The sequence below is a fragment of the Sinohyriopsis cumingii genome, chromosome 16 (assembly GCF_028554795.1).
Source record: "Sinohyriopsis cumingii isolate HCF-2022 chromosome 16, ASM2855479v2, whole genome shotgun sequence".
Taxonomy (NCBI): Eukaryota; Metazoa; Mollusca; class Bivalvia; order Unionida; family Unionidae; genus Sinohyriopsis; species Sinohyriopsis cumingii.
In genome coordinates, this window is record NC_142976.1 from 78785359 (window position 1) to 78805144 (window position 19786).

The following is a 19786-nucleotide window of genomic DNA, read 5'->3' on the forward strand; positions in this document are numbered from 1 at the left end:
AGAATATGAACATCACTGAAGTATATCAACATCACTGAAGTATATGAACATCACTGAAGTATATGAACATCACTGAAGTATACCAACATCACTGAAGTATACCAACATCACTGAAGTATATCAACATCAGTGAAGTATATCAACATCACTGAAGTATACCAACATAAGTGAAGTATATGAACATCACTGAAGTATACCAACATCACAGAAGTATATCAACATCACTGAAGTATATGAACATCAGTGAAGTATATCAACATCACAGAAGTATATGAACATCACTGAAGTATATCAACATCACAGAAGTATATCAACATCACTGAAGTATATCAACATCACTGAAGTATATCAACATCACAGAAGTATATCAACATCACTGAAGTATATCAACATCAGTGAAGTATATCAACATCAGTGAAGTATATCAACATCAGTGAAGTATGTGAACATCAGTGAAGTATATCAACATCACTGAAGTATATGAACATCACTGAAGTATATCAACATCAGTGAAGTATATCAAAATCAGTGAAGTATATCAACATCACTGAAGTATATCAACATCACTGAAGTATATCAACATCACTGAAGAATATGAACATCACTGAAGTATATCAACATCACTGAAGTATATGAACATCACTGAAGTATATCAACATCACTGAAGTATACCAACATCACTGAAGTATATCAACATCACTGAAGTATATCAACATCAGTGAAGTATATCAACATCAGTGAAGTATATGAACATCAGTGAAGTATATCAACATCACTGAAGTATATGAACATCACTGAAGTATATCAACATCAGTGAAGTATATCAAAATCAGTGAAGTATATCAACATCACTGAAGTATATCAACATCACTGAAGTATATCAACTTCACTGAAGTATATCAACATCACTGAAGAATATGAACATCACTGAAGTATATCAACATCACTGAAGTATATGAACATCACTGAAGTATATCAACATCACTGAAGTATACCAACATCACTGAAGTATATCAACATCACTGAAGTATATCAACATCAGTGAAGTATATCAACATCAGTGAAGTATATGAACATCAGTGAAGTATATCAACATCACTGAAGTATATGAACATCACTGAAGTATATCAACATCACAGAAGTATATGAACATCACAGAAGTATATCAACATCAGTGAAGTATATCAACATCACTGAAGTATATCAACATCACTGAAGTATATGAACATCAGTGAAGTATATCAACATCACTGAAGTATATGAACATCAGTGAAGTAGATCAACATCAGTGAAGTATATCAACATCACTGAAGTATATCAACATCACTGAAGTATATCAACATCACTGAAGTATATCAACATCAGTGAAGTATATCAACATCACTGAAGTATATCAACATCAGTGAAGTATATCAACATCACTGAAGTATATCAACATCACAGAAGTATATTAACATCACTGAAGTATATCAACATCACAGAAGTATATCAGCATCAGTGAAGTATATCAACATCACTGAAGTATATCAACATCACAGAAGTATATCAACATCACAGAAGTATATGAACATCACTGAAGTATATCAACATCACTGAAGTATATCAACATCACAGAAGTATATCAACATCAGTGAAGTATATCAACATCAGTGAAGTATATGAACATCAGTGAAGTATATCAACATCACTGAAGTTTATTATGCTCATATACATGCAAAGTTAAAATGATCCTGCAAGTGTAACTTTATTAAAATTAAAGATAAAAATTTTTAAAGTTTTGACAATGTAAGCAAGCCTAAATTATTGAGAAACTGGGTCCTTCTGACATTCATTTCACATTTTACACAATTTTAAAATCATTAATCATGGCAACAACTAAAAGAAAAAGAATGTTTTAGTTGTAAAATAAGCAATTCTTTGAAAAATTGTGGAGTAAATATTGTTATTACTATTTACGGACTATCTTTGACCACATCATGCCAACAACATTCCCATATGCAACTTTGTATCCTGCTAGAATCGGCATGGGATTTTTTGGGGGTGGGGAAGAGGCATTTTTTTAATGACAAAGTATTACATGGTAAAAATGTTATGTAATACATGTATTCACAAATTAGGACATCTAACATTTGTTTTATAACAATTTTGTTGTGTGTTATTTTCAGTTTCTCAGAGAAGCCTGAGCAAGAAAAATTTATTTCTATCGACTTACGAGATTAAGCATCATACACAGGAAAGAAAAAAACAAAACAAAATAAAGATGTCAACTGAAAAACAACCAAATAGCTTGTATATTTGAGAAAGAATTAAGTCCACAACTGTTACATGTATATTTAAGATAAATCTCTAAAAAGGAAAGTCACAACTAAATTCTGAGAGTCTATGATTTATCTTAGATTTGAAGAGAAATTCTGGATGAATGTAGATCAAAACATTTACATACCATGGAAAATGACACTCTAATAAAAACCCTAAAATAGTATACCCATGGAAATAAATGAATTCAGAGTTTAGAATTTGGGGATATGTTTAAAGACACATGAACATAACAGACAAATGTCCTAACAACAGAGAGGGACAGACTGACCTTTATCTAAAGTCTTTACTCCATGTGGCCAGTAACAGCAACTGTATTTCATTCTGGGTCCTAATACCTAAAAAGATGATAAAATAATCATAACACCTTGCAGCTAATACTTAGACACAAACCATTTAATTAAAAGGAGGGGGATGAGCTATTCTGTCTTCTAAATCTGCCCTCTTTCCTTGGAAATTTTTTTTGTAATCTCCTTCCTCTGTATGCACAATTATTGTATTTAGAAAACATTTTTTTTAATAAAAACAGTAACAATAGTGTCATATGGGATTTTAGTGACATACATAAGCATCTGAAGCAATGTGGAATGTAGTGAAACAGAAATGAAGCCAAAATTTATTTATGCTATCTTCCATTTAAACTGAATATTTGCTTTTTTATCTGGCATTTTTTAAATGGTACTTTATGTTTCTCCAAAAATACATGTACTTACCCAATCACATTTATCATTTGGAAATAATCTTTATCTTTCCAGATATCATTATAATTAGATGTCCATCCATATACTGATTGTTATCTAGTTTAGCTTGAGAGATACATCATAAGAATGCTTGTATTTGTTGGGACATGTGGGGAGGGTTTCATAGCAATAAGTTCAGGGAAGTATATCAGTAAAAATCATTTATTATAAAATTCCTTTGACCATGGAATACATCATCAAATTACTTTAATGTTTGGAGAATAGGGATAGGAGGGAGAAATACATGAACATTCAAACTCTAGCACAGAGACCTTTTGCAGGAAATATCACTTGATTACATATGTGAACAATAAAACCACAATACTAATGTAAAGGTAGCAGAAGATCATTGACATGTCACATTTATAACAAATGAAAAACAAATGGCAGTTTTTCCCAAGAAAAATTCTGGGCAAATCCAGCAAAAGCCATATGAAAAGTGTAACCTGTTTGATTTAACAAAAATATTACAACTTACAACTTAAAGAACAAATTCTAAAACCTTCAACTTTGTTGTTTCACTATCTTTGTACTGTATATCCACAATGTACATAGTTGAAGCACATTCTTACAAAATTTTCTGTCATTAGTCTGGTATTATTATTATTATTATTATTGCATGTGCAATTGTGTACATGTAACTGTATGTAAATATGCATGTAATAGATGGCCACAAGGAGGATTAGTTCAAGCAACTAACTGTGTCACCTACTTTAAATAAAGCAATATTTTTATTATTATTGTTATCATTATTATTATTATAAACAAACATGCATGAGGAAGTTGGGTAGTTGCTGAGGGGGTCTAGTGGTTATCTGGATTACAACCACAGGACTTGCCAGATTCAACTTTCTTCTCAGGAACACTTGATCTCAAAGATTGAAACTTCAGAAAGATGATGGTGTCAGTGTGAAAACAACACGTTCAAATGTGAGGATCACAGACATCACTTGAATTCATGTGCTGAAATGTTCATGAGGTATATCAGGTTTTGTAAAATGTACACTGAGTGTACCACTCACTTAAGGCATGATGCCAAAGCTTGAGGGTTTATGTCACGTTTCTATATATTTTTTGGAGGCCACATAACTGTTTTCAATGCACTTTGAGCAGTGACCAAGAGCATGTAACACTGGTCAACAGTGAAATCATTACTGACTTGAAAAGGCCCTAATCTGTAGTATTTTGGTGTGCCGAACACGAATATAACCGTGAAAAATTTGTATTGGCTCTCGTTTTGAAGATATTCATATACCTCATTTTCTATGTTTCACTGTGTAAATTTCTCCAGTAGGACTGCAGCAACATCCGGAATAATGATGTAACATTGCATAATACCATCATGCTCACATCATCCACAGTTGATTGCATCATTTTCTGATGCAATGCAATACTAATGCCATGCGGCTGCTGAAGTAAGTTGACGTCAGCAGTGTACTATACATGTGTAGGCCTATTATACTAATGCCAGGCGGCTGCTGAAGCTGACGTAAGCAGTGTACTATATAAAGCCCAATCAGATAGGTTCAGCATTTAAAATATTTTAGACGTTGTGCGAGACAGTTCAAGCTACTGTTACATAAAACTTATTATTTTATCCATTTACGTACAATAAAGAACAGTAATGCCTCGAAAGTGTGTTAATACTGCGGACAATTTTTGCTATATTTGTGGGGAAGTGACATTTGCCAACCAGAAGAAAAGTATCAATTCTCAAGTGAAGAAGGCATATCATCTTTACTTCGGATGCAAGGTTGGTGACCAAGACAAGCCTTGGGCTCCGCATATATGCTGTGCTACATGTACAACACAGCTTTCACAGTGGTTGAATTGCAAAAGGTCATCAATGCCGTTTGCAGTCCCAATGGTGTGGAGAGAGCCAAGCAACCACCTAAATGACTGTTACTTCTGCTTGGTTCCTCCTCTTTCCGGCGGAATAACGAAGCGAAAGAAGTCGAGAATAGTCTACCCAAACATTCCGTCTGCATTGAGACCAGTTCCACATGGTGAGGGACTTCCTATTCCAGAACCTCCAGCAGAATATTCTCTTGATTCATCTGACGAAGACAAAGGTGAGTCGACCTGTTCTTCTCCTGGTCCATCAGCATGCAGTGATCCAGATTTTCACTGTGGTGCATCATCAACCCCACACAGAATAACACAGGAAGAACTAAATGACCTGATTCGTGATTTGGACTTATCAAAGAACAAGGCAGAATTGCTAGGATCAAGACTCCAACAATGGAATCTTCTAGAAGAAGATGTCACAATTACTGCATATCGAAAGCGCCACCAGCAATTGGAGCCTTTCTTCAGAAAGGAAAGTAATCTGATATTCTGTTCCGATATTGAGGGCCTCATGAATGCTTTAAAAATCACTCATGACCCACAAGAATGGAGACTATTTGTGGACTCTTCGAAACTGAGTCTCAAGGCTGTGCTTTTGCACAATGGAAACATTCTTCCATCTATTCCAGTAGCGTATGCTGTCCACATGAAAGAGACATACGATAACTTAAGGCAGCTACTGAATTCCATTGAGTATAACAAGTACAGCTGGCACCTCTGTGGTGATTTGAAGGTAGTTGCCCTTTTAATGGGACTGCAGCAAGGATATACAAAATACATGTGTTTCTTATGCGAGTGGGATAGCCGAGCAAGGGAAATGCACTACATGAGGAAGGAATGGACTCACAGGCAGAATGTAGCCATTGGAGAGAAGAATATCCAACACCCAGCTCTGGTTGAGGCTCAGAAAATCTTGCTACCACCCCTTCACATCAAACTAGGTTTGATGAAGAACTTCGTGAAAGCCATTGACCGGACTTTGCCAGCATTCCGATACCTGCATGAAAAATTCCCTCGACTCAGGGAAGCAAAGATTAAAGAGGGAGTTTTTGTGGGTCCTCAGATTCGAGAGCTTTTCAAAGATGACCGGTTCAACAACTTGCTGGAAGGTGACGCGAAACAAGCATGGAATGCTTTTCGCCTAGTTTCTACAAACTTCCTCGGAAATGTTAGGGCAGAAAACTATAAGGAACTAGTAGAAGACATGTTGATGAAGTATAAGAAACTTGGCTGCAATATGTCTCTAAAGATTCACTTCCTTCATTCCCATTTGGATTTCTTTCCTAGCAACTGTGGTATTGTTAGTGATGAACACGGCGAACGTTTTCATCAAGATATCGCAACAATGGAACAAAGATACCAGGGAAAATGGTCCACTACAATGCTGGCTGACTACTGCTGGACACTCCTCAGAGATGCTCCCGAACAGCTGTACAAGAGACAGGCGAAGAAATCTAAGATGTAGTCAATGACTTGATTTTTTATAGGTAGGCTATTACAGTTGACCTTTTACTATTGGAATGCATTTCGTTATGTAAACATTAATTTCTTGCAGATTACAAAAAAACTAGAGCCAATTTTGCAATTTGACTGTCATATTCGTGTTCAGCACATAAAAATTGATAAGAATTGACTAATTTTATTTCAGTAACATGACTTTTGTAAAAATTTGTTGTCCAGTGTAATATGAATCCAGCAGAGTGAATGGCTGCATTCTGGCTGACCACATATGACAACCTGTTCTTGGCTATGAAGCCTGGTTGTATCATTAGGACAACCGAACAGTCAGTCTGAACAGAACTAGCAATAGTCTGGATCTACAAAATCTAGGGTAATAATAAAGCATATTCTAAAATTGTTATTTTCATTGATAAATATGAAGCATGCTTCAAATTATTCTTTGTTATGCACCAATATGCACAAAAAAAATATTCAATACTCTTCCCACATCTTTCATTAAATTCAATTGTCTGAGATAAAAAAGGTATCACTAAACTTTATATTTCCTTCATTTTTCTAAAAAAAAATTTTAATGAAGTTGCGTGGATTAGCTTTGCATTTAGATGCATCAAGAAATACTAGTGCTGGGCACAAACTAGGACACAACATAAAAAAGCTATTTATGTTGTATTGTCTGGAAATAGTTGCATATGAATAACATGACTAGAATTTTTAGAGCAACCTTTCTGGAACTGGCCAAATTATACGTGGCTTCCTTAACAACCTATGCAAAAACCAAGAAGGTAAATTTAATCTTGGGTTCTTGGTAGTTGGAGTCCAGGACTCATTTGCTGAATAAAGTTGAAAGCCCTTCCTAAAAACAGGAGTTCCAATAACAATACCCTTTTTTCTTGCAAGAATTCAGAGCATTTTGTACATGTTATTGCAACACCATATAAATATCAGCAGACTGCCAATTCACTGTAAAATATTTAGAATTATTATGAAAGAATGAAAATCCAAGGCAAAGAGAAGTTATACAAGTTATTGTTTGTGATGTTAAAACTATATTACAAATTTCAATGGCTTGAGCTTATCATTCTTAAATTCTGTATGTGGCATGGTTCAAGGAAGATGTTAATTAATTTAATTCACTTAAAACAATTTCAATTTGAATAAAATTGCCAGGATAAAAATATGACAATATTCCATACACTTTTTTGTTTGATATTTATGAAACACATTATACTACATTCTAGATTGTCTTAAATAAAAAATTAAATTACACTGCAGATTTCTAATCAAAATGACAAATAAATGACCATTTATGACCTCACGCCTAGTTAATGTTAACCTTTACAAGTATGGTGTATCATGGCCTGCCACTGAATATTTCCTTCCACAGTTGTGAAAACATATACCATCTCAACTCACTTATGAGTCCAACTGCAAACTAAACAGACCCAGATCTGCTGGCACATAATGCGCTGGCCAATCTAGGTCTGTGCAGTTTGTTAAGTGCAATCAGTAGAACAAACAACATAGACACTGATCCAGAAGGCACATTGTAATACAGCAGATCAGGATCTCTGTTGTTTGTACTCTGACTCCCCTTATAAGCCAGTACATATGGTAACTGATTTCCAAGACTCATTCCACAAATCACTTGGGCTCTTGGGTGTTCTGTTTTCTTTATCAAAATTATATTACAATATAAACTACTTTCAGCTGGCCAGTCTCTCAAGAATCCAACATGTCTGCAGCCTTGTACTTGGCACCAAAGAAAGTAGGTAAAGTTAAGTCTTAAGCTGAGTGTAAGTCTTTTCATCAGTGTGATGATAAGGCACTGATAATCAATTAACAAGCATCTTAGTGTCATTACCTGCTAAGACCTGGCTTATGTGACCACTAATCCCTTTACATCTCCGATAAGCCACAATAACCACAATATAACTGATACACTGTACTTGCTTTTCTAGAAACCGATCGAAGAAAAGAAAATTCTGCAAAATAAAAACCTTGCATACAAAAAACCTGACTATTGGAATGTTGCATTGTTGTTAACACATTTGAGAGGCATGCCTTGAGGATGCCGGTAAGACTGATACTCTGGCCGGTCAATCTGTCTTTCACACAACTGACAGATCAATCACCTCAAAGTATTTCTGCCAGTACAGATCTTTCTCTGTTGCTGTGTATTTGTTAGGCATGTCTCCTGTCTCATATAGTTTTGGCATCTTTCGGCGGCATGGCAAGGTAGGCTTGTTGACAACTAAGTTATCAAATTTTCCAGCAACAAAGTCCCATAACTTATCATAATCATCATCATCTCTCATGGTTTTCAATGTCACAACAGTGAGCTGTGCTGGTCACCGACCTTCAGATGCTAATGTCTTTGTCTTGCAGTTTTACTTAGATTGTCTGTGTGACAAAGTATTTCATAGCCAATGCTCACACCAAACAGAAAGTCAAAGCTGCTCACTTGGGTTTGCACACTGAGTATGTGTGCACGTCTCAGAGTACTTTACCATTTCAAAGAAAGTGTAATTTACATAATATTAACTTTAGATTGTCGTATCAAGTAAAGCATGATCAAAGTAGTCATTTATGTAAGGATGGTACTACTTTCTTTTTGTCTCAAAAACAAAGGACAGGTGGTTGTCATTTTATCAGAACAATGATGTTTTACTCACCTTACTTACTGGCGGTCAATGTTATCTACTCATGTGCACTAATCGCTTTGAATTATCCAATAACTGGTCATGCATTGTTTCACACAGACCTAATGCACTGGCCGTTTTCCAAAAACAACTGACATCATCAATGTGACAAATAACATGGCATATTTATGCACATTTCCTGTTTTATTGTACCAGATAAATAGTGGATTTTAAAAATATATATTTTATCTTGCTGAATTATTAGGGCAGCAATGGCCACCCCAGCTCTGACACATCTGAATTATCAATCAACACTTAACTTGGGTATTGATTCAAAAATAAAACTCACAATTTTGAAGAATTCTGTTGGAACCTCATAGTGCTGCTCATTAGCTTTATCGGTCTCTATGGCAATGGGAGAGGTCTTCAGTCTTTCCAGAAACTTCTTTTTGAAAGCATGTTGTTTTTCAATATCTCCATCACACTCTAGCTTTTTGATCCAGGCATCCAAATTCTGGCGTACTCCTATTAATGACAATTAATTTTTTACATGCATCTAGGTAGGTGGGTAGGTAGGTACGTCAGCACAATTTTGGTCATACAATGCCAAGTAAGTTTGGGTATTCCCAAAAAGACAATAAAACAGACTAATAATCTCCCGCCTCCCCATAATTTTGAACACAAGAAGCTTGAAACTTTCTAAACATAACATCAATTTTACTGCAGACACAACAGTACTTGAAAATATGGTACATAATTTTTCATGCATTTGATTCATCGTTCTAATCAACTTTTCAGAAATTTGCATGAATCCCATAATCACGCACCATAATCATGATCCAAAGGCTGGTTCCATTAGTCATCTCCAATGACATGCAAGAAGACACATCAGGCCTATTCTGTATACATCAAGTAAACTGCCTGAACTCCCGTTTCTAATGCATTCAATATAGTGTTACTGTCACATCACACAATTTTAGCCACCCATGCAAATCACTTTTAAGCTGAATGAATACCCACCCACCCCGGTAATGAAGGTAAACAACTAGATCTTTATCAACTATCTTTATTCATGGATATTTATGTATCACACATATTTATTGAAACATTCTATGTGGGGTCATCTGATTCATCCAGGACAAAAATGCTGGCTCCATTAGTCACCTTAAAAATGTAGAAATATACTTCAGGCCCAGATGGCATAAAGTTGTATAACAAACACATCATAGCACTATTTACTGATGAGACAAAAAAGTTTCATTAAACCATGATTTCATTTATTGATGTAACAAACTGAAGGCAGAATTTTGCAGAATCAGAGCATATTGGCCAGATGTCTTACTAGGAGTTACATAATTTTGGATCTCTAAATTAGCTTCAAAGGTAAGACGGTATCTTGGCCAAGTCTTTGTGCTTGATTTGAGTAGATAGTTGAATATATTAGAATACTGAATAATGACGTCTAGTCGCATTTATTAGAATATTTAATCGCATCATATTGTTGAATTTATTAAATAATTGAATTATGACATGTACTTAACATCTATCAGAATGTAGATTGAGCACTATACGAAATTAGAAGGAGTTGGATTTATATGCATATATATTTATATGTATAATTCTGTAATTCTTAGGACACATGCAGTAGGAATGATTACATAATAACGATGGGTATATACAGTATGAGTATGTTATACAAATTCACTGAGTAATGCTATTCGTGCGTAGAGTGCAATGCATGAATCCGATAAATGGAAATTTATATGTACATAGGGCCTGGTAAAACTGTTCCCCCATCAGTCTGATGGAAGGTCCGTGAGAGAGTGGTTAATTTCAAAGAGCAGAGTAGGGATGAGAGAAGCTAGATCTTCCGCTGAGAGGGGCTAATACTTTAGGTGGGAAAAGGCTTCATTCTTATTCATAAATGCGCACAGACCCGTCAGTGAGCTGCAAATTCTCGGGGGAGAGAGACTTATTGTTTAGTAAAGCAGGAAGCTTATGTTGAGGAGGGAATTTTAGCTAAAAGCCACTCTGAGACTTAACTCATAAAAAGAAGGGAATTGAGCTGGGTAAACAAGCTTCTCAAAGGAAGTTCCCAGGATGCCGTGATAGTCAGTGCTGAGATATTCCAGGGTGTACGAAGTGACGACACCAAGAGAATAAGAAGAAAGCTGTGGAGACTTCCAGTGTGTACACAGGACGCACAGAGTACAGAAGGAGGAAGAGGAAGGAAGGAGGAAAGAAGAGAAATTAGATGAGTACTTGGGCAGAGACTCTCTCACATAGTCACAATAGGACAGTAATTTCTATATGACAAAGTAAAGAGTAAAGGGCATTTGATCAACCTGGCCATTACTGTATTATGATATATTGAGCTGAAGATTTATGTCCATGAAATTCTTGCATTCGTATATTTGATAAAATTATTATTTATCCAACCTTGAGTTGTTATATGTATTTAGCGAGTCAGAACTGCTGACTGGGGGCTAGTGAGTCATTAAATTTTAATGCACACCTTCTGCAGTATTATTTATAATACCGTAGTTGATCAGTATTATTTATAATACAGTATCGAGGTTGTGGCAACTGAAATGAGCTTATAGCAACATTTTTCATTTTTGATTGAAAATCATAAATTTTAAAAATGAATTTACCAGGTGGACAGACCTTTAATTTTAGTATTTCCAGTACAATGTCTGGAATAAGAGATCTGTGAAGTGATTTTGATTTTGATTTTTAAGCTAGCATTAAGAATTTTTCAGTCATATGGCTATGATGTCTGTGGTGAGGCAGTTTATAGTGATGTCTAGCACAGGGGCATCATGCCGCAGACATGTAGCATGATGTCCCACACAGTCACATTATCCTGACACCAGGCCGACCAATCCTAAGAGTAACCTCTTAATGCTAAGTGCAAAGCGAGGCAGCTGTTAGTACCATTTTTTAAAAAAGTCTTTTGTATGACTTGGCCAGGGAATGAACCCATGACTTCCCGCATCTGAGGCGGATGTTTTAACCACTAGGCTACCGGAGTGGTCTATAAGAGATCTAATCCATAATTAAGATAATTCCATCAACCACAATGAATTTGATGCATTATAGTTTTATACATATTTTGGTACAAAAATAGTGGCCAGTTTCGATAGTAATTTCTAATTGCATGAATTTTCTAAGCATGTGGAAAAACCAAGCACACATCAGAGCACATGTGTTGGAAGTGGAACACTCCCTGGTTTACTGACTCATCCAACACAGATATGACCTAACATCATTTTTATTGCTTGACCTTTGTCTACAACTGGGGGAAATATTCCAGGCCTACCTGACTAATATCATTCTTTTTAAAGATGATTAACTGAATTTTAGTTCAAGACGTTTTTATTATGACCTTAGAAGGTTCTGGAAGTGAACTTACTTACTGTTTGTTGTAATTTTCCATTAAGATGATTTTTAAAAACAGAAAATGCTATTTGCAACATAGGTCAAGTGGGGATTTATATCTTTGTCAACAAAGTATTCTTTCCTATTTTGATATCAGTCTAGTGGAATCACTTGTAGTGGTGTTCAGATATAATTTGAGAGGAATCATTACTTAACGTTCACTGATCACTAAAGTGTTCATTACTGGATTAATACTATTTTGGGATTACTGTGAATTCGTTCAAAGACATTCTAATGTTGTAATATATCAAGACAGATGGTACATCAGCACATTCAAGATTGGAATTCATTTAGAACACTATACTTTTGGACTTGTCATAGAACTTTTCATAATACATGTATTTGGAATTTAATTCATAATACTGAAAATTCCTCTTAAATTCTCATTTTATAACTTAGAGAATTAAATTATTTGTTGATTTTACAAAACTTCTTTGTTTTGATTCTTTCTGTTACTTAGTTTAAGACCACAGAGTCATAACAAGTTGTAAACATACAAGATGTGGTGGTTTAATTGCAGAAAAATACATTTTATAATTAAAATAAATAAAAGTATTGTTTATAAATGGAGAAAATGTTTTCATGTTAAATTAATTTTTATTTTTAAATGATTATCATTTGTCTTAGAAAAACAAAAAATTAACAGTATGGAGAAATTTTGTCTTAAAAGAAAAAATTCTGTGGCATGATGAAATTTTTTCAAAATGTCTGACTGATGAAAATAAAGGTATAATTGGTAATCATCAGTTAAGTGCAGTGGGGCTCACAACATGTCTTGAAAATAGGACCTGACAGAAAGATGCAGTAGCCCCAATACAGCTGTTGTCAAAACAGTTTATATTCATTAAATGTTGAATGGCCTTATTTACATTGATTTTAACAAGTATATACTTTGCTAATTCTGCAGTCTTTGCAACAACTCAGTTGAATGCATCATACTATATTTGTCTTCAAACATTAAAAATATGTACAATATTAATTATCATACATGGGAACAGAGCGTGTACAAAAACAAATAAGGACACAACATTAAATTCATGTGCACTGGATGTAGTTGTACTAAATTTGCTTACATATGTTTTGGAATAGTTAAGTCCGAAAACAGATAGGTCTAAGAAGTACACAGGTGTTTCATCATCACATTTGTATTCCTACTCCTTATAATCCAAATAAAATATGCCATGATATGGGACAGATTTCAGACTTCTTTATGCCATGATATGGGACAGATTTCAGACTTCTTTATGCCATTTTCCTCATTACCGTTCCTATAACATATAATAAATATACAATATATGAAAATATGTAAAGGATAACAAATTTTCATCAAAGACAATAACGAATCATGTTTTTCTTCTCTACTTATAATCACTAGCCCTGTGATTAAAAACATCCTGATTTCAAAATTTTAACTCAGGTTTAAAGTTGAATATGCAATTAAATTTGAACACCTTTTCATTAAAAATGTAAGAAGCAATGAATATCTCTGGTTCTAATGTTACCATGCATATGATATACAATGATGCAGTGTAATATCTGTTGTGTTCTCTGAAAGTCTTATTGTGTTTAACAGACATGTTATAATGGGCCCAGATAATCCTCTTTGTTAACTCCAATATTCATGGGACACATCACCGACTTAAATCTTTAGATTATAGTTAGTGTAAATTTTGTTAGATAATTGGATACAAAATATACTCATCCATATATGAAGCGATATGTATAGTACAGATAAGATGACTGATTGTATGGTACCTCATTGATAAAACATCATACTCTTCTGGTAGCAATTATAAAAATATAATATACTGAATATAAATAACATTGCTACCACTACCAGTAACCAGCTCAATTTGTTTGTATTATTACTGCTACAATACAGTACTAAAAGTGCTTTATACATCTGCATATGAAATTATTGTCGTAGTTAAAATGATTAATACAAATTTTTATATCTATCATCTACAGATGGGATTGTTTTCTGTCAGAAGAGTAAGATACCCCTACATAATTTTCTAAAAAACTTGTTAAGTTTTTAAGGCTACTCACAGCTCAGGCTGTTATAGCATCAACCACCCCCACCCCCACATAAACATCTTCATTTGTCTGTGATTTTATCATTATTTTACCCAGGTTAAAATATAAGTTAATATTGTCATGACACAAAAAATATCAGCACAATACAACTATGCAATAAAGCAAAATAAATAAATAAAAACAATATAGTCCTATGTTTAACTTTTCATAGAAAATATAAGAGAAAAAAAGTTTAATTTAAAGTGGCATTCATAAAAACAATATTGTAAGATAAATTAGTCTGAAACAAAAATTATCATACAGGTAGGCAATTATAAGGAACAAATACCTGGATTGTCTCGTTACATTGCTCTTATAGATTTTTTTGCCAATCCCTTTTGTTTTTCCCTTTCATATGAATAAAACATGAACGAGACAAGCTTTTCACACAATCTGGTTTTTGGATTGGACATACACTCAATACTGTAAATTCTGAGGAATTAAAACCGTAAATTCTGGATTGGCCAAGACACATTACCTTTTGTATACCACATACATTTGTAAATTATGACTCAAGAACAGTCAAGTTATATTCCCTAGTGTCTGTTTCAAGAATTAATCCCCAAAAACTTTCTATTACTGGATCTGTATTAAATATATACACTGTACAAAACTGCTCACTTTTTGGAGAATTTATTTTGCGGGCAATAATAAATTTGTTTGCACTTGCTATGAGCAAAAACCATGAAAAGGATTATATTTTATTTGCTAATTTGTTATTTCTGATACTCTGACCTTCACAAAACTATTATATTTATGAACCTGAGATGAAATTTTAAATCTGGCCTCATATCCCTAATGTATGTGCCTTGAAACAATGGATAACAGAGAGAGAGAGAGAGAGAGAGAGAGAGAGAGTTATTCTCTTCACAGCATAATAGAAACCACAAGCCAATTTTTGACTGCAGTTGTAACATATCTGAGCAAAAAGTAACAGCCACTTTTTAAACATGCAAGTCATTTTAATGTGAGTTATAGGCCCCCAAGTACTACTCCTCAAAAAAGACACAAGACGGGGTTTTATAAATTAAAGCCACACAAGTACCAGTTTGTTACTTTGTGAAAAATGGGGTCATTATGAGAAAATGGAGACACCTGATGTAGCTACTGGTGATGAGTGCTCAGTGAGCAATCAAATTATTGTTCCTAAGTCATAAAGACAGGAAATCCATAGTCTAGCCCATAAAACTCCTTAAGCTGGTCATTTTGGTGTCAATAAGACTTATCACAAGATCCTGAATCATTTTTATTTGCCAAAATTTAAAAGTGATGTTTATAAGTACCATAGATCTTATCACTCTTGTCAAATGGTAGGAAATCCCAATCAGAAGTTATCTAAGGAACATCTGCAACATATTCCTGCATTTGACCATTTGACAAGCCATTTAAGTGAAAAATGGTAGACTGTTGGTTCTTTACCTAATACCAAGTCAAGCAACTAATACTTGTTGACCATAATGTGTGCATCCTCAAGATTTCCATAGTCTATTCCTTTGAAGAATATTAAAGCAAAAACTGTTCTAAAAGTTCAGCAATGTTATTAACACCTGTTTGCCTCCCCAAATCTGTCCAGCAAATTTTATGTTTGATTATTTCCAACAACTTATGTATGAATGAGACATCCAACAGTTTAATTTTTCTATCTGTCACCCTGAAAGTAATGGGGCTAGCTCAAGACTGTCCGAAAACAGTCTCACCTGCCCAGGATACATGTATACCATTATATTGAATCAAACCTTAAAAAGACAGTTATCAGTAAAATCCTGCATTGTATAATTATCAAGTAAGATCAGGAGAGGTTTTTCCCCCCATAATGGTATTTATCACCAAATGAAAGACCCAATGACTACCCTAAGACAACAAAAGACTGTCCCAAAACACCCTCAACTACCCAGGATACATGTAGGCAATTAAATAGAATAAAACCAAATAAAAAGACAGAGATCTGTAAAATTCTACCCTGTATAATTATCGAGTAAGATCAGTAGAGTTTATTCTTTTGTTGATACATGCTGAAGACTGTCCCAAAACACACTCATCAACCCAGGATACATGTTTACAATTACAACAACTTAATGAAATATGCAGTTCTGCTGCATTCTCTCTTTCTTTCTTTCTCTCTCTTTCTTTGATCATAGATAATTCACTAAACTACTTTCATATTGCAAAGAGCAGCACAATTAAAAAGTCAGAATCATGCATCACTACATGCATATTTCAAAAATTCTTTAAAGCTTTTTAAAAATTTTTAATGTGACAAAGAGCAGCTGAACAATTAGAACCAAAGGGTGCTATATTTATATTTTTAAAATTCTTGAACCAAATTATTAATTTTAAATAGTTTGATAATGGTGTGTGTGTGTAATTAGGATATTTAATGTAGCTTTAACAATTTTTCAGTCATATCGCTACAATGTCTGCAGTGTGGCAGTTTATAGTGATGTCTAGCACTGGGGCATCATGCTGCAGACATGTAGCATGATGTCCCACCCAGTCACATTATCCTGATACCAGGCCAACCAGTCCTAACACTAACCTTTCAATGCTGAGCGCCTAGCGAGGAAGCTGTTAGTACCATTTTTGTAAGTCTTTGGTATGACTCGGCCGGTGTTCAAACCCACTACCTACCACTTCCGAGGCGGACGCTCTAACCACTAGGCCACTGGAGCGGTTTTGATAATGGTAAGAATTACAATAAATAAAGTAAAATCTCCTGTAACATCTTTCGTCTCTGATTATTTCCACTTTTAGAGACAAAAGTTTTAAAGGATGCAAACCAGTTTTAAAGTTTGGTTTTTAAAAAAAATAATTCATAAATACATTCAAAGATTGAGGTTCTGTACATTAACAATGCAGATTAAGTACTGGAAAACAATTGTAAAATAAATCTAATACTTCTAATTGCAAGTAAACATTTTTATCATGATACGAACATGATTATTTTGGTTTTTGCTGCAAAATATGTTCCAAAATTAAGATCGTGATACTCATAAATGAGAACATCTTTAAGGAATGCTAAATAATTTTAAAGGTCATTTTACCTATAAACTTTTTGTATGTGCTATTGATGTTGCTGAAATATTTTATTTTCATGGGAGCTTATGTACAAGAGTATCACAGGAAAAGATAGATGTCTGTGAGGTGCCTCAAAATGGGTGACATAAAATACAATCCTTACAACCAGGGTGCGTCTGATGAAAGCTCGTTAAGAAGAGTACGAGGGAATATATCATTGTCATTCCTGATCCTTACTTTGCTCAAAATAACTAATATTTCCAAAGTAATGAGAGATATCACTAAGAAGTAGATTTCTTAAACAGTGAAGGTAAATACTTAAGTGCATCAAAACTGGGGATTAAAAGATGGACCATCCTACTGTAGTGTATGTGTTTTTGTTTTTGTAAGGTGCTATAAATCACTTAGATCTTCGAGAAAGCATATGGTTTTAAAGATGATTAGAACTTTGTTGCTAACATACACCTTATAAAATGGACTGGAATAGTTATTGACACAAAATGAATGCCGTTAAGTGTCATGGGGAGCATTCATTATTTCTGGTAAAGGAAAAGCTTTAGAAATTTAGAGCACTATCTGTTGTCATTATGCCATGCTAATCTCTAGTATGCCATTATGATAACAGTTGGCGACATGAGTTGGTCAACAAAGATGATACTGATAAAACTTGGTATTTACATTGTTGCGAGGCCAAATCTGTATGAAAACAGCAGTTGGAGTGATGTAATTGTAAAGTTTATAAAGAGAATATACAAAACTTGTAATAACTGACATAGCGTTTGTCATACGACAAACTAGAGAATCAATTCAGTAGTTGGCAAATTGCAAGATACAATGACGCAGAAGGAAAGTAGATCAAAAAACATGCAAGCAACCATTTACAACTGGGATCAATGGAAAATAGCAAATTCATGACTAGAATTATGAATGTAGCACTTGAAAACTGCCACGTACAATTTGCATCAATGAAAATACAATATAGATCGATTATACAGTGGCATCGCTAGGGGGGTGCGGACCGTACCGGGTGACACCATCTCAGAGGGGTGACACCAAAATGAAAAATTTCAAATTTTACAGAGCACACACTGCTCGATCTAGTCGGATTTCATAAGCGGATAACTGATCATAGTTAAATACATGACTAGCAGGCACAGGGTGCCACCATGCAGTCTGCAGAGCGTCTGGTACTTATTTTTATATTATACTGTGGACTTATTTTAAGAAATCCATGGTGGAAGTCTGGAGGGGTGACACCATGAGTTTACCGCACTGGGTGACACCAACCCTAGCGACGCGGCTGGATTGATAGAATTATGAAAGTAGCACTTGCAAGCAGCCATTACAATAATGCATCAAAGAAGATTAGGAAATGCACGCATACAAGTATGGCAGCAATGCCCCTCCATACCTGTGAGCGCCGACCTAAGGCCGGTCTTGGTTTTAAACAATGCGGAATTATAAAAATCAAAATCAGATATTAATATCCCGAGGTTTTTAAGTCGCAGTAACTACCATTTCGTAAAATGTCATCCGCTGCCATGGCGCCTTACTCCTATTTGTCCGTAATTTGTCTTCTGTATTCGAACGTATTAAATTTCAACCTTCTGAAGTCCAGTTCAAAAGTCCTCATATCAGGGTTGCTAAGACGCACAAAGTTGCTGTTTGATAAAGACTTTCAGGTTCAGCTAGACGTGTTGTCACTGTCCTCAAGGACTCGTGGTGCTAATTCAGTGCACACAGTAAACACATGGAAACACCGTGATATTCAGAAATTAACTAAGTTAAATATATGTGTGTTCAAAAGACCTATATTTCTCAGTGCACATGTATCGTTGGTGGTAGCTTCTGTGTTTTGAGCCACAGCATCTGTTCATCTACATGTGCATGAAATGTGTTATCCATTCTGCACCGTATTGAATCGGGTGCACCTTTCGTTCTTCAGTGCTCTTAAGTAAAGTTTGTAAAAATACTAAAATTGCATCAATACATTTTTTAATTACAGCTAGGTTAAGCTCTCAATAGAATTTTTTTTATACTAAAGTTCTACTTGTAATTATTAACCAATCATGGACCCACAAATTGATACATCTCTATTTTATGTTCACCATTGATAGATTGGATCACTGTTATTCTGTAAAATAGTATGTCGTCTATGGCAGGGGTGCACATCGTTTTTGGCCAAGGGCCAGACTGAATGTTCTAAGACCACTAGAGGGCCGCAAACACTAATTTATTTAATATAATAAC

At 34.7% G+C, this 19786-nt stretch overlaps 1 protein-coding gene across 1 annotated transcript in view; it reads right to left on the reverse strand.

Moving 5' to 3' along the window:
- LOC149780859 (uncharacterized) overlaps nt 1-19413 on the reverse strand; it is a 210966-nt gene extending 191553 nt beyond the window's left edge. The window contains exons 1-3 of the mRNA XM_089937960.1: nt 19052-19413; nt 9354-9529; nt 2588-2654 (exon numbers count right to left, since the gene is read on the reverse strand). Coding sequence (XP_089794086.1) covers nt 2588-2654; nt 9354-9529; nt 19052-19079 — 271 coding nt within the window. The 5' untranslated portion in view covers nt 19080-19413. The remainder of the gene's footprint in view (nt 1-2587; nt 2655-9353; nt 9530-19051) is intronic.
- Between the last annotated feature and the right edge of the window lie 373 nt (nt 19414-19786).